The 22,111-nt window shown below is 40.2% G+C and overlaps 1 protein-coding gene across 1 annotated transcript in view; it reads right to left on the minus strand.

Moving 5' to 3' along the window:
• FSTL5 (follistatin like 5) overlaps positions 1–22,111 on the minus strand; it is a 447,340-nt gene that overhangs the window by 119,810 nt on the left and 305,419 nt on the right. Inside the window, exon 7 of the mRNA XM_018563909.1 lies at positions 18,709–18,875. Coding sequence (XP_018419411.1) covers positions 18,709–18,875 — 167 coding nt within the window. The remainder of the gene's footprint in view (positions 1–18,708; positions 18,876–22,111) is intronic.

Below are 22,111 nucleotides of genomic sequence, written 5' to 3' on the forward strand. Positions count from 1 at the left end.
AGCAGGCTGTCGGCCGGCCAATGGCCAGCCGCTCGGCCAGCCGCTCGGCCAGCTTCGGCTTTCAGCACGGCTCAGCCGAGCCGCTGGGCCATGATCGGGAGCTGTATGGGCTATTGTGAATAGCCCGTACAGCACCCCTTCGGTTCTACTGAACTGAAGGGGTCCTGGGGCCGAAGCTAGTCGAAGGATCGGCCGAAGCTACGGCCAGATCCTTCGGCAGCTTTGTGAATAGACCCCTTTGTTTTACAGTCACCTTTAACAATGCATAAACTACACACACATTGTATTACATTTTCCTCAATGTTATAAGGGAAGATTATGCAGTGTAGACTGATCTATTGACCTGGTAATATTAGCATGCTTCAAATGTATTATTAATATTTGATACAGAAATTAACCAGCCTTGTACCCTGGCATGCTACGTGTGCCCAAAAATGATTGTGCTACGTGCAGAGTGTCTGTAGCATAATCTGTTCCTCTATTCTCCCAACAGCTCCCCCTTCTGTTTCTAACAGCAATTCGCAGATGTCATTTTGACAAAGTAATACAACAGTTGCTGAAGTATATGCTCTGTTTTATATGAAATGAAGGTCAAAGGGGTGACTTTTGGTCTGCACATATCAGTTAAAGCAACGTTACAGCTATAAAAAAAGTTTTTTGTCTAAATACGGTTTGTTCCTATTTAACTCCTAATTAACCCTTAGCTAACCTAAATTAGCCCAAATGAACTCCTTTCCCCCCTCCCGTTTTCTGCTGAGCTGTTTTCTATTTTTTAAACAATTTTTTATTCATATTTACAGTTTTTTAAAATTTAATTTTAATTCATTTGTGTTCATTTTTGATGCCACATAATGTTTGTATCATGCAGAATTGAAAAAAAAATATGTTTCATGTGAAAATATGTTTGCAATGCTTTGTACCAGACTCATTATTTTAGTGTTGTTATAAACATGACAAATCAGAGAAAAAAAGTATGAAATGTGTAACTTTTATCTACAGTAACATTTATTTTTCTAATAATAACTCTGTTTTAAATAGAAAAAAAGTGTTTTTTTAATGTTTTCTATCATTTAGATTGGCTAGATAATATTATAGTTTTTGCAAGACAAAGTCACCAAAAGAAAAGTTTTTTTGCCCTAAACAAATAATACATGTATTACTCTTAAGTAATAACAAAAGTATCACCAAATAAACAAGCCCAGAGCATTTGCTGTAATCCATCCAATAAACACAACACTGCCAATATCAGGCCACATTGATTCTATATAATTATATTCATCTCTTGTAGATATACATTCGAATAGTAAATCAATATTATTTCCTTTAAAAATTTGTGAGAATAACCAAAGCTCTAAGCAATGCAATGTATTTTCTCATGTCGCTGAAAGAAAATCTAAATCACTTTCTGGACAAGTAAGTATTGCAATGTCTTGGGAAGCAATTTGTTACATCAGCGTTGAGTGGACAAGGTAGCTTGACATGATATTCTATAGTGAATTGATGAGAAACTTTGAGCTTCAGGAAGGTCTTGTAGTGGACTGACAAAATATATCTTTCTTTTCAGTGATGATCTAATTACTTGCCACACTTCACATTTAGAAGTAGGGCTTGAAACCCTGTTTTCTACTAAATCATACAAAAAGATTACTGCATATAGACATATTGGTTTCTTAAAGCACACTGTGCAAAAGAAAACAAGATATTGTTTTGTCTAGGTGATTCATACCAAAAGTTATTTACCTCTGTATGCTTCTACTTGTGTCACATTGAACCACTGTGCCTTAGGCCTAGAACAGAACCTTGAAGCATGTGACAGCTGATTACAAAGCAATGTTGTTAAATAGATTTCCTGCTCTTGTCTTAAACTTAATCCTGAATCTTGCACAGTGCCAGGCACTTTGCCCATAGTGAAATACTAAAAATACAATACAAAAAAATAGAGAGAGTTTCTTCAAATTCACAGAAGCGGCATTGTGTATGTCCAGTGTAAACGGTGAATTCTAAGCCACAGACAAAATCTCAAGTGCTCTAAAGCTCAGGCATGCAAAGGCTACTGATGGTGGTATCTGGCACCAAGCCATCAGTAGCAGATCCTTTAAGCCCTGCAAGTTGCAAGATGGGGCCTCCGTGAAACAGACTTGTTTTTCTAGCAAATCCCACAGATGCTCAATTGGATTAAGATCTGGAGAATTTGATGGCCATGTCAACACCCTGAACTCATTGTTGTATTCCTCAAATCATTCTTGAACCATTTTTGCAGTGTGGCAGGGCACATTATTCTGCTACAAGAGGCCACTGTCATCAGGAAGTGCTGTTTCCAAGAAGGGGTGTACTTGGTCAACAACAATGTTTAGGTAGAAGATATGTGTTAAAGTTACATCCACATGAATGGCAGGACCCAAGGATTTTTGGTAGGTCCTGACCACTGCAGACCCGAACCATCACACATGAGCTGCAGTTTTGCAGTTGCTCTGACCCAGTTGTCTAGCCATGATAATTTGGCCCTTATCAAATTCGCACAAATCCTTATGCTTGTCCATTTTTTCTGCTTTCAACACATCAACTTCAGAACTTCAGGGACAAAATGTTAATTTGCTGCCTAACATATTCCACACAGGTGCCATTGCAACCGATTGTAACGAGGTAATCTGTGTTATTCACTTCACCTCTCAGTGGTCATAATGGGAAGTATGTGTTGGAAAGGAGTACAGATGGTAGGACAGAAGGCAGTATATGCAGGAGAGGAAATGGGAGTTACTGATCTTTTCATAATTCGCAAAATTCTTTAAAATATTGTCATATTGTGAATGACAGAGTTGAAGAAATGTGCCCAGAATGTATTTGGTACCCAGTTACAAAACTGAGAAATTAGAAATAAAGCAGCAGCATGGGAGCTGAGCTCTTCGCACAGAAGCTGTTACAGAAGAGGAATAGAGGTCAAAATCAGTGTCCAGGAAATGGGCCCACTAAAACTGAAGGTTAATCGGGGACAATGGAGGTAGTGAAGTTGGTTGGGATGATACTGAAACAAAAAAAGGGGTAGTGTGTCAGTGGAATTAGGGACAATGCATGTTACCCAAAAATTTAATCATGGGCTAGGTACTGGAAGCTAAGAGATTAATGCACATTAGCAGAAGTCATAAGCAAAACCGTATTGACCGTACCACTTGTGAACCATAATTTAACCCAGGTTGGTAGTATAATTCAGTATAATTTATTTATCTTAATCTAATTTAATTTAAATTATTTAATTTAACAAACAAGTTATTGAACAGGCCACTCGTGATCCACTAAACCCTAGAAAATAAAACTACAGTTAAATAATTAATCTTATATAATCCCTAATATACAATCAGCAAATAATGTGGAATTGTTCAAGAAACTTTTGGACGATTTCTTAAGGGACCGTAATATACAGGGGTACAGGTAATATACAGGGGTACAGGTACTCCTAGAATGAGATCCTAATAGGTTGGACTTGATGGACTAATGTCTTTATTCAACCTCAAATACTATGTAACTATGTAAAAGAATAGGTGCTGAGAGGTTGAATATACATTAAGTACTGAGTGCTAAAATGATAGACCTACATGAGCTGGGTACTGGGTGCTGTGAGGTTAACATACATGCTTGGGGACTGAACATTAACAAGATAATGTGCATGGGCTGAGTACTGGACATTGAGGGTTTATCACATATGCACAGAGGATTGGGCTTTTAAGGGTTAACTTGCCTTCGCTGACGCTGGGCTCTAAAAGGTTAAAGCTCATATGCTGGAGACATGTCACTGAGGGGTTAATGCACATTCATTGAATATTTAACATTGAGGGCTGAGACACATAATAGGCTGTTGATTTTGAAAAGGAAATTACTCTTTACAGGGAAAGTTTCCCCTTAGTTTCGTAAATGACATGAAGCTTTGCTGACTTCAACCATTCAATCATGTTCAAGCAAAAATTATTTTTTTTACATTTTCCTTGCACATGATTGGGATTTTTTGCATAGTGAAATTTTACCACATTCACCAAGCTAAGGGGAAACTTCCCCTGTAAATTGCAAATTCCCTTAAAAACTAAACAGCATATTTGCCTTTAGTAAATCAAGCCTTGTGTTTGCATGTCTGAGCTTCCCAGTAATGACTAGTAATCTGATGACTGGTGCAGGAATATTCAAGAAAAAGCAGGAAAGGTTCACAAAGCACAAATCCATCAAAGTATAGCAGAAGAATTCAGTCCAAAGTCCTCTCCAGCTAGAAACACAGTACAGGTATTCCTCACTTAACGACCAAGTTCCGTTCCTACGACCAGGTCGTTAAACGGATTGGTCGTTAAGTGAGGAACTCTATACAGTAATGTACTGCATTAGTACAGTACTGTATAGCGTTGCCGATGTACAGTACCGAACAGTGTACTGTACATCGGGCAATGGAAATACTTACCCGGACCTGCAGTGATGATCGGAGGATGTCACTTCCGCCGGCGACACGTCGCACTGACGCGCAAGGTCGGAGGTCGATCGGCGGTCCGTCGTAAGTGCGAGTGGTCGCAAAACAGGTAAGTCGGTAAGTGAGGAACATCTGTAATGACATTAACAAATATCACTCCAGATCTGGTGAGACTAGCAGCCCAAGGCAGCAGTGTCTTAGATTATCTCACACTGCAGGTATACATCTATGAGGTTGCAGGTACAGGAGTGCCTAGACACCCTCACATACTGGGAAGTGCACTCATCTTTTTCACTGCTGTTTTCAGGAGGACTTTAAGACGTTTTTCAGGGTGCTAATTTGGCACAGCTAACATGTGTGAATATTGCCTATAACATAGCAAATCTTCCCTGTTTGTAGTTTCACTTTAACCTCCCTGTCGTTATGATTATTCAGGATTTTAGCATCCCAAAGCGGTACATTGTTTTTCATGGAAATTTGTTGTTTTATATTGTAGGCCTGTCATTCTTAGTAAATCTTAGGAATAACTCACCTAAATCTGTCCAAACAAGAGTCCAGTAGACCTCCCAGGTATGATAAAGTTTAAAACACGAAATTAAACAAATTATAATATAATACATTATAAATAATTATAAGAAGTTATAATATAATAAATAATTATAAACAATTATAATATAGTAATAAAAAAAATGGTCCAGTAAATGGGAATTCTGGGGGTGCTGCCTGATCCGTACCACAGTCAATAGAGTACCAAGTTCACACATCACTGAGCTCTGTCGCAGAATCGTCACTGTTTTAGGCCAAAAGCGGTTTTAGACCAGGTAGAAAACAGCGATAGTAAATTAGAATCACTTGCAGAATTAATCGATAGCAATTCGTTGGGAAATTCATCATCAGGCACTGAAAGCGACTTTTGACCTAAAGGGACGCTTTTTGGGTGCCATGGACGTTCACAAGTTTCCAGGCAGAAAGCACAGTAAAAGTGCAGGCAGGGCACTGGACAAAGCTCCAGGGACAAAATTTAAGTGAAACAGTTTGATACATAAGTGTAATCATAGCAGATTACATTGTATTGTGTGTATTCTGTGTACATTGCAACTTTCACTTTTGAATTTCCCGCCGGCTGTGACGCCCTAAAACGAAACTAAAAGTCGGATGCCGGCATCGGCCGGCCGCGTACAGCAGAGGACACCGCGGGCTCGCAGGGACATTGCACTGCTCTCTGAATACAGAGTGGCATGATGATGTAGCCCTTGAGGGCTGGTCCTTAACACCATGAGAAAGTGGGTTAAATGATGCTGTGTAGAATTAAACCTGAAAGAGGATCAACATTGGAGGAGTAGGGTGCTAACTCTGTTAGAGCCAAGAGAGAAGGTGAGTATTGCAGCGAGATCTGCATTTTTAACCTCTGGGTGGCAAAAGAGTTGGGCTTTAGTATAATGGTCATTGTATGGGTCAGTATAACATTAGGTAGGACTTAGTGGGCATGCTTCCAAAACCATGCGCTTAGAACTGCTGAGAGCTGCTGAGTTTATGATTCAAGAATCAATATTAGTTTATTAAAATAATTTTACTTTCAAAAAAGAAATCTGCGAGAAAATGTATTGTACCACACATACCACAATGTTATCACGTTTGCTAAAACATAAAATATGATGGGAATATTTGTTCATTACATGCTTCCTTTTGGTAATTGTAAACTGTGATTTAAAATGATGACATTCCTTATCTGTTTTCATCAGATGGAAAGTTATCATTAATCAGGTCTCCGGTGCTTCTTCTGAGACTACAAATCCTGTGTTCTGACATGGGCAATGAGATAAAAACTTGAAGGTAATTTCGTTATGCTCAGTTAATTTATTCTTTGGGGACAAATGAAGCCTTTGCTTACTGGATAATAGATACCTTAGGTGTACACAAATAAATACATTTGCATGTATAATTTATTGATTAGGAAAAAAAATACCGTAAGTGTTTTTAATGTTAATATTTTGATTACATGGCAACAGCCTTTTCAAATTCACATGTTTTAAGCAACCCTGTGTTTAAACTATTTTCTGATTTTATTTTTGCTAACCACTTACCATCTGCCTGTTTTACATAAACTGATGGCTGGCTGCCCTCCTAGGGTGGGACAACTTTTTTGAAATATAATTTTTTCTCTGTGCTCATGTGCATGCTAGAGGGTGCTATGTACAGCACAGAGATTGCCCTGTCCATTGGAAAGTGAAGGTCACAAAAATAGGATTTATGTACTCACCGTAAAATCCCTTTCTCTCCGTTCATTGAAGGACACAGGGCAACAGATCGTAGATCCTGTACTGTAGGGTATATCGCCACCTGCAGGAGAAGGACGCTAGGCACACACAAAAGACAAAGACAGCCTAGGGGCGGGCCCTGCTGTTGGCCAAACCCCCCCACCTGCTGGCATGTCTCCAGTAAGTAACAAGCAGTTAGGAGTGTACACCCAATAAGAGAGGGCGGGTCCTGTATCCTTCTGCGTCAACGTGCATTCAATGCACGTCACAAAGCCATCCAAGGCAGAAGAAAAAACTTCAAGGGACAACGCAGTACCCGCATTACCGCCCAAACCCACCGAGGACCCAGAGGGGGGCAAGAGCGCCTGGGAGAGGGGCACCGGTGTACAGGCCGCACAAAGGGGGAGTGAGAGGGATCTGCGGAAAGCAGCCCGCAGCCCTCGCAATCTAACGTGGGCGGGTCGTCCTTGCGTTCCATGATACCCCGATCACACCTCCCAACTGCCTCAGGAACAGGAGACCCTCACAGGCAGAGTGGGACCCCAGCAGTACTCATGACCCCCACGTCTGAAACTCCACAGCAGAGCGAACCGGAGGAGAGCTGCACCCGTCTGATCTGCAGACAGCCACGCTGAGGAAAGGAACACCCCTTCCGCCCGCTCGATTAAGCCAGGCACCGGTGACATTGTGACATCGGCCAAATAGGGCGCTTGCCCTCAACCAAGCTGGCGGCTGCGAACCCTTCGGAGGCCGCAACTCAGGCCTGGGGCTCAATTTCCGGCCGCAGCCAAACGAAAACGGCTCTGGAACCAAAACGGCTCCGGAACGAAAACGCGGCTGAATTTCCCTCAGACATTTCCAAACACCCCATACAGCCAACGCATGGAGAGGTAACGCCACAGAGGGCCCAGCAGATGGCCGACACCGACTGACAACCCACATTGCACCCATAAGGCATGGGGAGGGGGAGAGAGAGACAGACAGGGGCCCAGTGTGATATTAATCTTTGGCCCTCCGCCACATGACCTGGACCCTCACAGCACGTCGCCCCCGTGGGGGACTAGTCAGTCAGCGAGCCATACAGCAGGTAGGGTCCACCCGCACGTCCCACACACAGGTCCATACATACCATACCAACGAACTCCCCCAGGAAGCAGCATGAATGGGGAAGCCTCACCACAGAATGTGCAGGAAATGGCACCGAGGTCGCGGCGCCGCCAGCCTGTGTGGGCAGCTGTGACTGTCAGGCCAAGACCTCCAGTCATATGCACCCCACCGGGACCAGAAAGCCCCCAGGCATCGAGAACATCACTGTCGCAGCTGACCTACCGTGGCGGGACTGCATGCACTCGTCGGTCGCACAGGGGAGACTCCAAGGATCTATAATCATCCAGCATGTCACCCTGGCGACACTTCCTTGAAGAGCAAACAAATGGAGGAAAAGAAAAAAATTCCAGAGATAATTTTTTTTAGCTCCTTACTCCTGATGCTAGGCAAAAAACTGGAGACTTGTCAGCAGGTGGGGGGTTTGGCCACCAGCAGGGGCCGCCCCTAGGCTGTCTTTGTCTTTTGCTGTGTGCCTAGATTCCTTCTCCTGCTGGTGGCGATATACCCTACAGTACAGGATCTACAATCTGTTTCCCTGTGTCCTTCAATGAACGGGAGAGAAAATAGTGTGCCAGTCGGAGTGGGAGTGTTATCCATTAACAGATTAGTTTAATCCAGTACTAGCACCCATTTACCCCTCCTCTGTAAATGTCAGCTATATACTGTCTCTGATATGACTTGTATATTAACCCCTTACCTACCCTATCCTCAACATCTGTACATTAACACCTTCATCCATATCCTTCCACTGTATATGACCTGTAGAGAATTGCCTTCATGTCCATCTCCCTCTGTGTATGACCTGTACATTTAATGTATCTAGTACACCATGTTTTAACCTCCTTGATACTAACATATCTCTTCATTTGTTAAAAAAAAAAGTGGGAAAAAGAATCAGGTCATCTTGGGGTTTCTACTCTACAAAAAGGGTAACATCTATAAAAGATATAAAATGAAATTGGATACAGTGTTGCCTGATAGAGTAACAAGTATTACAAAAATTAAAAATGGATAGCAAGTGGGTAAAATGGCTTCCCTTGCAGATCCAGGTCTAAGAACCTATTAACACTTGTGTGTCATGTTTTTTTCACGTTTATGCGGGTTTTCCCTCACATCAGCCTATTCATTTCAATGGGCTGCCCTACACGCAACAAACACAGCAAAAAAGCTCATGCAGTAGTTTGAGCTGTGAGCTTCATGCATTTTTTGAATCCATGTGTTTTTGCACTTTTTTTGAATGTCAATGCATGGGCAAAGATGCATGTTTCATCTGCTATGTATATGTCATTAACAAGTAACTCCACCGCAAGCATATCACATGTTTTTCACGTGGTGTTTGAATGCACACAAATGCACACGGTTTGATGCACATTCAAACTCACAGCAAGTGAGTTGTAAGCATTAATTTGTATCCAAACATGCAATATTAAATCGCAAATGGGCAAAAATCTAAAGTGCTTGTGCTTAGAAAAATAGACAGATTTACAGTTTCTAAGCTACATGATAGTTCGTATTGCATATTGCAATTATTGAAAAAAAAAATCCATAAATAAGGTTTTATTAATTCATGACTATATTATACATCAATACAATATCTATCCATTCATAAAAATCAAGCTAAGATAAAGTTATTTAATATTCATTGCACATTTCCATATGATTAGGATGTACCTCATGAAAGAAGCTTTTGGTCCCCACTAAGGACAACGTAGCAGCCTAATCAATTAAAATCAACCACACAATTAAATGTGTTAAGTGTTTAGTCTGAATCATTTTAATAAGTCCTTCCTCAGAAAAAAATAGCTTGACAGGGATATGCAGTTTAGCTGGGTACTTGCTAGTGGCACTATGGTCTATGGACTGGAATGGTGTTTTCTTCCAAGCAGTCAGCATAGCTTGATGGTTAAGTGCAACCTGATGAAGTCTGCTGCAAGACTACTCAGCTCCACCTGCCTTCATTTGCATTGCCTCAACAGTGTGCTTAAATCCTGGGTGAACACTCCTGCATTGTAGGGGGTGTTTGGGTGGAGTCCAGCAAATAGAATGGCTTTGGGGTCTGGTCATCACTGTGGGAACCAGCAGGGAGGAAGATTGTGGGTCTATAGATTAAAGTGAGCATTACTGTGTGCTAGTCCATCCCTAAGACAAAAAGAGCATTAGAAACCACATCAGCTGGTGGGGGAGGGGGGAGGAGGTGTAGCAGACAACTTTAAAGTGTACGTCAAAGCAAAATAAAAAAACAAAACAATTTGGTACATCTTTGGAACACATGTACATGACCCCCTGTTTTATCCCTTTGAACTTGCTTCAAATAAAGAAAAATAACTGTTGTGCCAGAAATATATTGAGCTCCAACCTTCCTCTTTGACATGACAACACAGCTCTGAATTCCTACTTCATTTCTGATGGATTATAAAGAACACAAGCCTCTCCCCATTTCCTCCCCATTTCTCATCCTTAAGTAGGGAGCACAGGAATTTCTCAAAACTGGCAAGTTCAACAAGTATTTTTTTGTGCTTATCAGATATAAAAACACTTCCAATGGTAGTTTAGCATACCAAAAGGGAGCATATAAAACAAGTTAATATTTATGGTTTCCACACACTTTATTGTTTTTTGTTTTTTTTTACTTCCTGGAGTTAGAATTTAAACTGAATTTTCTCTCTTAACACTGCCTTTTAATTAAAAATATTAAGTATATGGAACCAGGGAGATATTGAATTGATACCTGAAAAACTGATTAAATGCAAACTAAAGAAATAACTAGCAGAGATGCATAACTATTTGACAATAAAACATGTCTTTTATTTTATTATCATAAGAGTAATAATTACATTTGATTTTAAAATGATACCGCAATGTGTTGTTGTTTGACATTGTTATTGAAGTATTTCTCTAATATATTCACTTTGTGCAACATTTAGTAATTAATTATGTTAGATACTTAACACCAATGATACAATGTAAAGAAACAGTAGTAGGGAATGTTAAGTAGTCCATTAACTGATAATTATCATATGTATTAAGTCACCCTACCCTTGACCCCACATAGTCAATTGTTTGTGAGAAAAATCAGCTCACAAATAGAAACACGTCTTAATGCTGCTAACAGTCTTGCTACCAACAAGCATAGGGCTGCTGATCGAGAAATGTATAGTTGGAGATTGCAGGAACTAAAGAATGGGTAACCAGAAATAACAATGCACAATTATAAATCAAGGAAATGGGTCAGAAGACAAAAGTCAAGAAAACAGTCAAGAAAAACAGCCAATGACCTGATAAAGACAGAATCAACACAATCTATCCAGAATCTATCCATAGATTCAAGTTGGCATGCTCTTAAATGTATAGTGGCAATGTTTCCTTTAACCCTTTCGCTGCCAAGGTCTTTTTTTTACATGTTATAATACACATTATAACATGTAAAAAAATTAAAATTACTTAAAACCCCCAAACATTATGGGGTCTATTCACAAAGCTGCCGAAGAATCTAGCCGTTGCTTCGGCTGATCCTTCGGCTAGCTTCGGCCCCAGGAACCCTTCGGTTCAGTAGAACCAAAGGGCTGCTGTACGGGCTATTCACTATAGCCCGTACAGCTCCCGAAGTTGGCCGAGCGGCTCAGTCGAGCCGAAGGCATATGCCTCGGCTTGACTGTGCCAAGGTGAAAGCCGAAGCTGGCCCGAACGGCCGGCCATGAGCCGGCCGACAGCCTGCTACTGACAGCTGGGCGAAACCAGCCATCATCTCACAGCTGGCTCCGGCCACTTGCAGAGACAGATCAGCGTCCCCAGGTTACCAGGTAACCAGGGACGCTGATCTGTCATTACCAGACATCCCAATTCTCCCAGACTATTCTATTAGATAGCGGCTCCTGGCCACCCGGGAGAGAAACACTTTCTCCCGGAAAAGTTTACTCTGCTCAGTCGAGCAGAGTAAACCTTTCCCTGCTCTGTTGTTTTGTTTTTTTTCCTTCTGACATCGGAGCCGCCTGCCGCCATAAGAAGAAAAAAAAAGAAAAAAAAAAAGAGAAATCACCATAGGAATGCATAGCTGGATTCCTATTGGCTATTTCAGCCAAAAGCAAATAGCAAACTAGCTATTGCACCCGCCCCCTTGCTGCTGTCACTCAGCAGAGGGGGACCCAAAGTTCTCCATCAGGTCCTCTTCTAGTGAATGGCAGCAGCAGAGGGTGGGTGCAATAGCCAGCCAGATATTGGATATTGCAAATTGAAATTGCTAATAGGAATCTAGCTATGCTGATATTTTTTTCTTTTTTCTTTTTATTCTGACGGCAGCAGCTGTCAGAATACTAAAAAAAGACAACTTGCAGATTGCAAAGAAGCTATTGCTTCCTCTGCTATCTGCCATCATTTCAGGGGGGTGCTCTCTCGCCCCTGCATTACAATGAGAGCTTAGCAGAGCCGGAGGTGATATGAAAGCTGACTCTGCTGAGCCCTCATGGTACTGACAGTCAGGCGTCTCCTGGTTACTTGTTAACCAGGGGACGCTGATCTGTCAGTACCCTGAGAACTCAGCAGAGCCGGCTTTGATACCACTGCCGGCTCAGACAAGCTCTCATTGTAATGACAGCTGGTCCCGGCCAATAGAAAACAGTTGGGTGGAGCTGGCTGTCACTGCTAGCTCCGACCAATCATTTTCTATTTTTTTTCCAACTTTTTAAAACTGTTTTTCTATTCTGCTCGATACCACAGTATCGGCTGAGTCGAACTCTTGAGTCGAAGTCCTTCTGCACTTCTGGTCGGCCGAACATGCTGAGCATGTTCGGCCGACCCGAACCCAGCCGCAGCAAGCCGATATATGGCTGATTTCAGTTGGTGTATGGCTAAACTCAGCCGTACAAGCCTGAAGTGAATAGCCAAACAGCGTTCGGCTCACTTCACTTCGGGTCGGTTATTTACACGGCTGCCTTCAGCAGCTTTGTGAATAGACTCCTATATATTTTCTGAAAGCAAAGACTCTGTAGAATAAAATGGTGGCAGTTGCAAATTTTGGAGCAACTCTTTATCAAACCCAAACATTTTGTAAAAATGCACCTAAGTCAATGTTAGTGCCCCAAAACACAATATAATACTTTTTTTTTGTAAAATATAAAAGATGAGGTTACAATGAGTAAATAGGTACCTAATATGCTGAGGTTAAAAATTGTGTGCATCGATGACAAAATACGGTACCCTGAATTGTCTATAGACCGTACAGGTCATAAGTTTAGAGATATCCATGAATACTAGCCCTAGAATTATTGCTCTCACTCTGGCACATACAGCGATACCTAACATGTGTAGTGCCCTTGTAATTTTTGTACATCCACGCACCCAACACATGTTTATGTGTAATATGTGCATGCTTGCAGGGGAGCAGGGACTTTTATTTTATTTTTTGACATTTATTATATTATTTTTTTTATTTTTAACTTTTTTTTTAACTTTTACTTAATTGTTATCACATAAGGGGGCTTACAAGCCAAATTTAAAGAAATGCATCCGAATTTCAATTCAGAATAAAACTAAACTTACATGTCTAGATATTAAAGGCTAAGCCAATTTGCCAGAAAATTCAGAAGGCTGGCATGCATAAAATCTCTGCATAATGCACCACCAAAGCCTCAAGTGAGTAAAAGGCCTGCGACAGGCTGACAAAAACTTACATAGAGCAGCTGCTGATTGTGTAGTTCAGAACAGGATACTTGTGTGTTAGGAAGAATATAAAGCAGGAACAAAGGTAGGGTTGTTGCCCCCAGTATGCAATTCGGTTTTATTATATATTCTTTAGGGAAACTTAAACAAGGAATCGATTGTCCAATATGGTCAACCAAAGGTCAAATCCAAAGGTCCATACAAACAATATGTTTTTTTTAAATACTACTTTATAGCTAATTCTGAGAAATATCTTAAACACTAATCTCTGAAACATATCTTTAATGTTTAAGAATAAATCCTTTGGCCTTGGTCGCTTTAGTTTTCTTTACAAATTATAAAAAAAACATTAGTCAAATATTGTATTTATATAACATAACTTTCCTAGATCCTTTATTTGTGTGTTCTGTACTATTACAAGTAAAGAGCAAATCCCTGTTTGTGGATCAGTGACACAGTATTTAAGCAGTATTTTCTGTCAAGGGTAAAAGGGTAATTATTAGTATTATCATTCTAGAAGGCATACGTTTCCCAGAAAAAAAAGATGGAATGAACCCAAAAGGTCTGTGATGGTACTGTGCCTTGTAAACCACACCTTTACAGTGTTAGAGTATTTCTCCACAGTTTAATGAAATTATAATCAAATGCTTAAGCAGAAGGATGTGCTACTAGATTACTAATATTAGAACTGGGGACCTAGTACTCCACTTTGTAAAGCTCTAGAATGTTATCTTAAGATGGCTTCTATTTCTGTGGCATGATAATGAAATTGTAAATTAAAGGAGAACTATGAGATGAGTGATTTCCACTCACCTCATAGTTCTAGCCGACCTGTGACAATGAGGCTGTCACAGGTCGGCTCAGTAGATCGGGAGGTGAGCGAACACATACCAGGTTCGCTCACCTCTCGATCCTGTCACGGCTCTCTGCCGTGACAGGGGGAGGGCTGGATTCCCCTCTCCCCGCTCCGCTGACTGGCGGAACGGACGAGGGAGGGGGCGAGTACAGCGGGCTCTGCCTCTAGATAGGCAGAGCCAGCTGTCAGTCACGCAGCTGGGCGGATCCCGTCATCTACGTCGGGATCCGCTACGGCGTCTCAGTATACCGCGAGCTATAGATCGCGGTATACTGAGCTTAGGGTAACGGGAGGATGCTGGTTTGTGTCCTCCCGTTACCCTAAGGAGAACTATGGGGAAAAACACTGACCCCATAGTTCTCCTTTAAGAGATCTTACAAGAAACAGAAGTAAGGAGTATGACACTTTCAGTTCTAAATTATGAGCTGCAGGGTGCCTGAAAGCAATTACACCCATTTACTTGTATATTAACTAAAATGATAGTCACATGTAATTTAGAGTTTGCAAATCCAAGCTGGAACATTCACCAAGTGACTATGGAATACCAATTACACTATGGTGAATATGCCAATATAAATAGGAACACAATCTCTCAAAAGGCTGCTTCTTAATTTATGGGTCTATTTATATATTTCTTTACACAAGATTCATACATCTTTCACCCAAGATTCACGCTTTTTTCTAATGTGATTTAATTGGAAAAATGTGTTAATTCTTGATAAAAGTTGTGTGAATCTTGTATAAAAACATTAAAAAATGTAAAGCTTAAAAATGCATTCAAGTACCTTAAAGTGACATTAAACCCCTTAGATTTTTTTAACATAAACCAATACTGTAATGTGTACCTTACTGTAATCCATGGTTGTTTCCCTTCTCTTTGCTGCTCTTCCTTTTAAATCCTCATGTCTTCTCATGCTTGGGGGGAACTTCCCTTTGCAGCTGGTTGCCTCTTCCTGTAGTGCTGGCTCAGGTTTCAAACCAACACACAGACACCATGTATCCCTTTCAGAGACAAGGCAGTCTGCTGCAAAATAGAAGTTCTGTCCAGCATGAGAACAGATACAGATTTAAAAGGAAGAGCAGCAAAGAGAAGGGAAACAACCATGGATTACAGTAAGGCACACATTACAGTATTGTTTTATTTTAAAAAATCTGGGGGTTTAATGTCACTTTAACTATTACCAAAAATGTATCTTATTTGTGTATCACTTGGCTGGCAAATCATCTCTGAATTCATGCTGAGGCTCTTCTTCTTTCTTGGAGGTGGCTATACAAATAAACTTCATTTTTGTTTATAGTTAAGGTACTTGAATGCCTTTTACGATTTAACACTTGAGTTTAGTGTCACTTTAATGTCCTTCATATTACACAACAATAAGGGGTCTATTCACGAAGCTGCCGAAGGATCTAGCCGTAGCTTCAGCCGATCCTTCGGCTAGCTTTTTTTTTTCTTTTTTTTTACGGCAGCAGAACCGCCGGACATTAGAAAACTGTTGGGCGGAGCTAGCTGTCATTGCTACGGTAGCTTCGCACAATCGTTTTCTATTTGCTTTTTTTAAAACTATTTTTCTGTTCTGCTCGGTCCCTCTGAGGGACCGAGCAGAACAGTTGAATGCCGCTCAGTGGCATTCAGCTATTCACTCACTGCTGTTCGGCATCTATAAGAATAGGCCGAACAGCAGCGAGTAGCCTGCCGGAGGTTCGGCCCAGCCGATCCAGCATCGGCTCACTTCACTTGGGGTCGGTTGTTCACTCGGCTGCCCTCGGCAGCTTAGTGAATAGACCCGTAAATGATAGCCACAACAGTCACCATTGATAGAGAAAGCCACCACAAGCTGCACTGAAGACTCCTGTAAAGTATTAATGGTCCTTTAAAACTGTTTCAACAAATTATAATTCGTAACAAATCTTTAGTATAAGTGTGCATTTGATTAAATGGTAAATAATTGATTTTGATAAATGTATACTATGAGTGCTGTATATTCAGCAGTCAGAATTCAATTTTACAAGTGCTTGCATGTTTAGACAAATTTTTACAGCTTTTGTAGAATCACCTGGAGTAATTTACAAAGAGTGGTGAAAAGAAAACTGCAACAACAATGGAGGCACAGAATCAGATTCAAATGTGTTTTGCTCTTTTTTCCTTGCTCCAGTCTTTGTAAACTAGCTCTACCATCTTGCTAACACTCATGCATTGAGATTTCTGTATTTGTTGCGAATGTCCTTACAGTCTTTATGTGTTCACTTATTCTTATGTACTGGTTTAATCAAAGCACTTTTAATATTCCACTGATGTTCACAAAACCGCAGCTAAGAAATGGGAGTCAAAATTATTGTAATTTCAAAAAATGAAAAACACAGGTGGTGAATATGTAAATTCAAATGATAAACACTGCAATGGAAAAAAAGAAGTTTATGTATGTATTCCTATCAAGGCAAACAATTCCTATTCAGGGATTTCAGTGGGCAGCTGTAGAAAGTCTTACAGTGGAGACAAATTATTGGTAAATATCAGTAGGTAGGCTTTTTCAATGTCTGCAGCCTCTTTTTTCATGCAAGCACTGAAAAAATGCATATAATTATAACAGGATATTTTTAAGCAACTGCTCATAATACTGTAGACTGTGTTACATGAAGAACATCAGACACTGATGTCATTAAAAAATATTTAAAAAAATGTGTTAACTGCCTTATTTTACAGGATCCACACCACTTCATCTGTTCCCTACGGCTAGATCCTTCGGCAGCTTTGTGAATAGACCCCATACTTATTCATTATTTATATTTAAAGCTGTTACAAACAATGATAATAAGGTATAACTAAAGGCAGAAGTTTTTTTTTAAATTTGGATAGGGTGACGAAAGGTTAGAACCACTGTCAGGCTTTCACTGATACCTGTGTACCAGTTAGGGAGATTCACTCTGTGTAATTGGTGAGGGTAAATCAAAAATTTTGAGTTGCCACCAGAAAAGGAAAAGAGGGAAAATCTTCCAATGTGAACCCATCACAACTGTCTAGGGGGGGGGGCATTTTCTTACATTGGAAAGATATCCTCTTTCCAGGACAGGAAGTGAAGGCTAATCCCCCTAATAAGACGCTTAACAACATTAAACAGAAGAAGTCAAGGTCTTGCTTTTGTGAAAAACTACACATACACACATGGTCAATTTGGAGTTTCTCCTACAGTCACAGTTTAATAATGTAATTAGGCTTTAGAGCAAATAAATATATAAAAGTGATAACAAAACACTAACTGACAAAACTCACAAAGCAGCCACTGCTCATATTCTTTGTCCTGCAGTCACACAGCCCCATCCCTCTTGTCGATGCAGGCAAAAAAAGCTGCAGCTTGATACTGGTTCTCACAGAAACAATTGCCACACAAATGACTGAAATCACAAGATGGATACTATTTATTCCTAAAGTCAAAACATGCTGTTAAAGTGACATTAAACCCTCAGATTTTTTAACATAAAACAATACTGTAATGTGTGCCTTACTGTAATCCATGGTTGTTTCCATTCTCTTTGCTGCCCTTCCTTTTAAATCTGTATCTGTTCTCATGCTCTGCAGAACTTCTGTTTTGCAGCAGACTGCCTTGTCTCAGGAATGGATACACTGTGTCTGTGTATCGGTTTGTATAGGCTTGTAACCTGAGCCAGCACTACAGGAAGAGGCCGTGAGCTGAAAAGGGAAGTTCTCCCCAAGCACGAGAAGACATGAGGATTTAAAAGGAAGAGCAGCAAAGAGAAGGGAAACAACCATGGATTACAGTAAGGCACACATTGGTTTATGTTAAAAAATCTGAGGGTTTAATGTCACTTTAACAAACACAGGCTCCCCCAACTCCTCTAGAGTTGGAGGAGCCTGTGTTTGTTTACAACATGTTTTGACTTTGGGAATAAACAGTATACAACTTGTGAAACCAGTCGTTTGTGCAGCAATTGTTTCTGTGAGAAACAAAACACTAACTGACTTGCACATAACAGATTTTAAAACCATGTTAAAAGCATAGGTATTAGGATTCAGATAGGTAAATAGCATTGGTTCTTACAAACTTCTGAACGTTTTTTACAGTATATCTCTACATGTTTTCATCAATATTTATCACCTGGTCCATTGGTCCCTTAAAGTTACATGAAAGCATGTAAATACTGTACTTTCACCTTATCATAAATATTTGTTATGGAAAAGATGTATAATGACATAAAACTTGTTTTTATGAACCTGTGTTGTCACTAATTTTATTGTTTGGTGGTGCTAAATAAATTCTGCTAGAATGTACAGTTTTTGAAGGGGCATCACAAATTTAATTTTGCCTTAGCAAAAGCATCCGTAGCTCAGTAAGTTTACATAGAGAGAGGCACAAATGCCACTTTTAACTTACATTAATGTCTTCCAAGTCCAGGTTGTTTAGAATTACATTGTTGCGTTTCCAGATGATAGGAGGTCTCATATTCCCTTGTATGCCACAGATCAAGACAACGCTTTGCCCAACAGTTACTGTGGTATAACTCACTGCCTGGTCTTCTGGAAGGCTCAGCTGAACAATTCCTGTAATGAAATGCATTTCCTTAGAATAAAATCATGTGTTTGTTTAACCGGTAATAACACTAATAACGTTTTATCCTAAACAAACACAGCTTTTTCAAGCAAGTTTAATGAAAGGTCAGCATGACATTTCTATCAAAGCGAATGACAACTATCACCTAGGAGGATAAGAAGCACATCACACTTGATAGGGCTACAGAGACAGAGTTCTTCTAAGCATGACAGGTTTTACCTCCAGGAAGATATATAATTTAAAGGGCAAACAATTCTTTCTGCATAATAACAGTGTGCTCTGGGATAATCAAAAAACTTAAAGATAGATGTTATACTTAATAGATGACATGCATGGTTTTTGAATAAACATTTCATTACATTAAAGTGTATAAAACATATTCAGATCAGAAATCATAAGGCCCCTGTCAATGTGCATTGCCATACCACCAAGCTCAATCTTTAGGCTACTCTGGGAAATTAGGAAATCTTGATCACTGTAATTAATAACTAGAAAGGAATATAAAGACAAGGTTGCATTTGTGTCATTCGGACAGTGGGGTGCAAAAAATTCTGCAAAAAAAGATGTACTCTTAGCATACAATTTCTCAGTAATTAAGTGGCTGTTTATCAATGTACATTGCAAATATACAATTACATTTAGATTTAGATGTTGTACTTGAACATATATTGCTGTGCTTTCTAATAACTGTTCACTGACACAACATAGCATCAATGAGGCTAATTTACTAAAGGAGTATAGACTCCTGAGTACTTAAAAAAAAGTGAATGTTCACTTTGCAAGGACATTTTTGCCTTGTTTAGTGAATGCAGTAAAATTCTTCTGATTTCAACCTGTGTCCTGTTGGGGAAAGAAAGTGAGAGGAAATCTCTCCAAAGAGAAGGAAGTCCGCTCTTAGACAGCTGAAACCAGAACAAGTGTTCCAATTTTAAGATTTCCTCTCTATTATTTTTTTTGACAAAAGCTCAGTATTTTGAATCTTCACTCACCAATGATCACCAAAAGAAAAGCCATTGGGACAAACAGGGAAGTTGAATCTACCTAGAGGGGATCCAGACAACAATAAAACCTAACAAGGGTTAGAACCTTTCCCATGCTATCCAAAACTGGTTTGTCATTATAAATAGTTGAAATAATTATAGTAACTAGAGACCCAATATACATTACAAAAGAAACATAAATGGTCGTGCCCATCATGTTTATGTATAAGAATAAAATATATTGTTCAGAAGTTGTAATTTATGCTTGTTAATTCTTCCTTGATCAAGACTGCTGTTGGAGAAGTCTATTGAAAATAGAATGTGATATGTGTGACCCATTTCTAAAATGTGGCAATGGCTGTTTAGAACATTAGCCTATAAATATGGTGTGTAAGTAGTAGAATATCCCACTGCCACCAATACTTTACTCTACAATTATTATTTTTCCAATTCCACTTATAAAGCCACCCTTTTAATGGTGAAGTATGTTGGGCATAAGCACTCTTATTTTATTCTATTATGTTGCAATCAGTCAGGAACATGGGATCTATCTTTTACAAAAAAATGAAGAAATGTTGACATACAACAATAGTACTAATGGGAAAGAGAAGTAAACGTAAGCAGTAATTGAGTAACAGCAATTAGAGAAATTCAAAATAGCATTTAATTTCTTCATGACAAATGCTAATTTATTTAACATTGAGTATATTGTTTAGTGATAAATGTCAACAGACTAATGAGGTCTGAATAAAAAGAGTATATAAATAGAGACTATAATTAGAGAGATATAAAAGATAAATCAAAGAGAATGAAATAAATTGTTGCTACTGTAAATGTAATCCCTGTCAATGAATTTATCTTATTTGCTCCCTTTTGTCTTGTTTGAATATACCATTGGAAGTGTTGCATTATATCTGTACAAAATTACCCTGTGGTTTTGCCAGAAATCCAGTGATATCCAATGTCCTGTGTAGGGATGGGCCGAGTGTTCGATTTGAACATGAGTTCGAGCGCTCGACAAGCGCCGAACTTTATGGGATGTTCGCGGTCTGTTCGACCGCGTACATTCCATAATACAAAATGCCCACTGAAGCTCTGATTGGGCAAAGTCTTGCACCTGACCACAGGTCAGGTGCAAGACTTTGCCCAATCAGGGCTCAGCGGAGGAGGGGCCTGAAGGTATGGCTCCCAGCCTGCAGACGAAGTGGAGGCAGGGGGGGGGATGTTCGCGGTCTGTTCGACCGCGTACATTCCATAATACAAAATGCCCACTGAAGCTCTGATTGGGCAAAGTCTTGCACCTGACCACAGGTCGGGTGGAAGACTTTGCCCAATCAGGGCTCAGCGGAGGAGGGGCCTGAAGGTATGGCTCCCAGCCTGCAGACGAAGTGGAGGCAGGGGCGGGGCAGAGGAGTCGCGGCCGGACTGAAGGAGAAAAGCCGACAAACCTCCGGGACAGCGAGCAGACGGACAAGGGGACCGAAGGCCGGGAAAGCGAGTGGATGGACCAGGGGACCGGAGGCCGGGACAGCAGTGGAGGTAAGGGGGCCAGTACACTGTATTTATTATATGTACCGGCAACTGTATGGGGGTCGAACATTCGACCCCCATACACTTGCATTGAGTTCGATTTCGTATTCGAACATTTCGGCCATTCGAATGTTCGAATACAAACCGAACAGGGGGGTGTTCGGCTCATCCCTAGTCCTGTGCACTCTACAGTGTTTTCTCAATGCTATCAGGAAGTATGTTACAGAACACAAGGTACAGAACCTCAACTCCTGTGTTATGTAGATGAAGAGAGGGGGAGATGTTCTGTTCTAAAGTTGCCCATAAACTAGTAGATTTAATGAATGAAAGATCTTTATTTGCAAAAGAAAGATAATGCCATCAGACACTTAACACTTGACAAATCTTAACATTCAATTTAGGAATAAATAGAACTTCCCGAACAAAAACCGCATTCACTGTTCTGCTCCGTTCACACCTAGTCAGTAGCATATTAGAATGAATGAAATAAATTGTTGCTACTGTAAATGTAATCCCTGTCAATGAATTTATCTTATTTGCTCCCTTTTGTCCTGTTTGAATATACCCTTGGAAGTGTTGCATTATATCTGTGCAAAATTACCCTGTGGTTTTGCCAGAAATCCAATGATATCCAATGTCCTGTGCACTCTACAGTGTTTTCTCAAGCAATGCTATCAGGAAGTATGTTACAGAACACAAGGCACAGAACCCCAACT

Source organism: Nanorana parkeri, unplaced genomic scaffold (assembly GCF_000935625.1).
Source record: "Nanorana parkeri isolate BGI_ZX_2015 unplaced genomic scaffold, ASM93562v1 scaffold710, whole genome shotgun sequence".
In the NCBI taxonomy this organism is placed as follows: Eukaryota; Metazoa; Chordata; class Amphibia; order Anura; family Dicroglossidae; genus Nanorana; species Nanorana parkeri.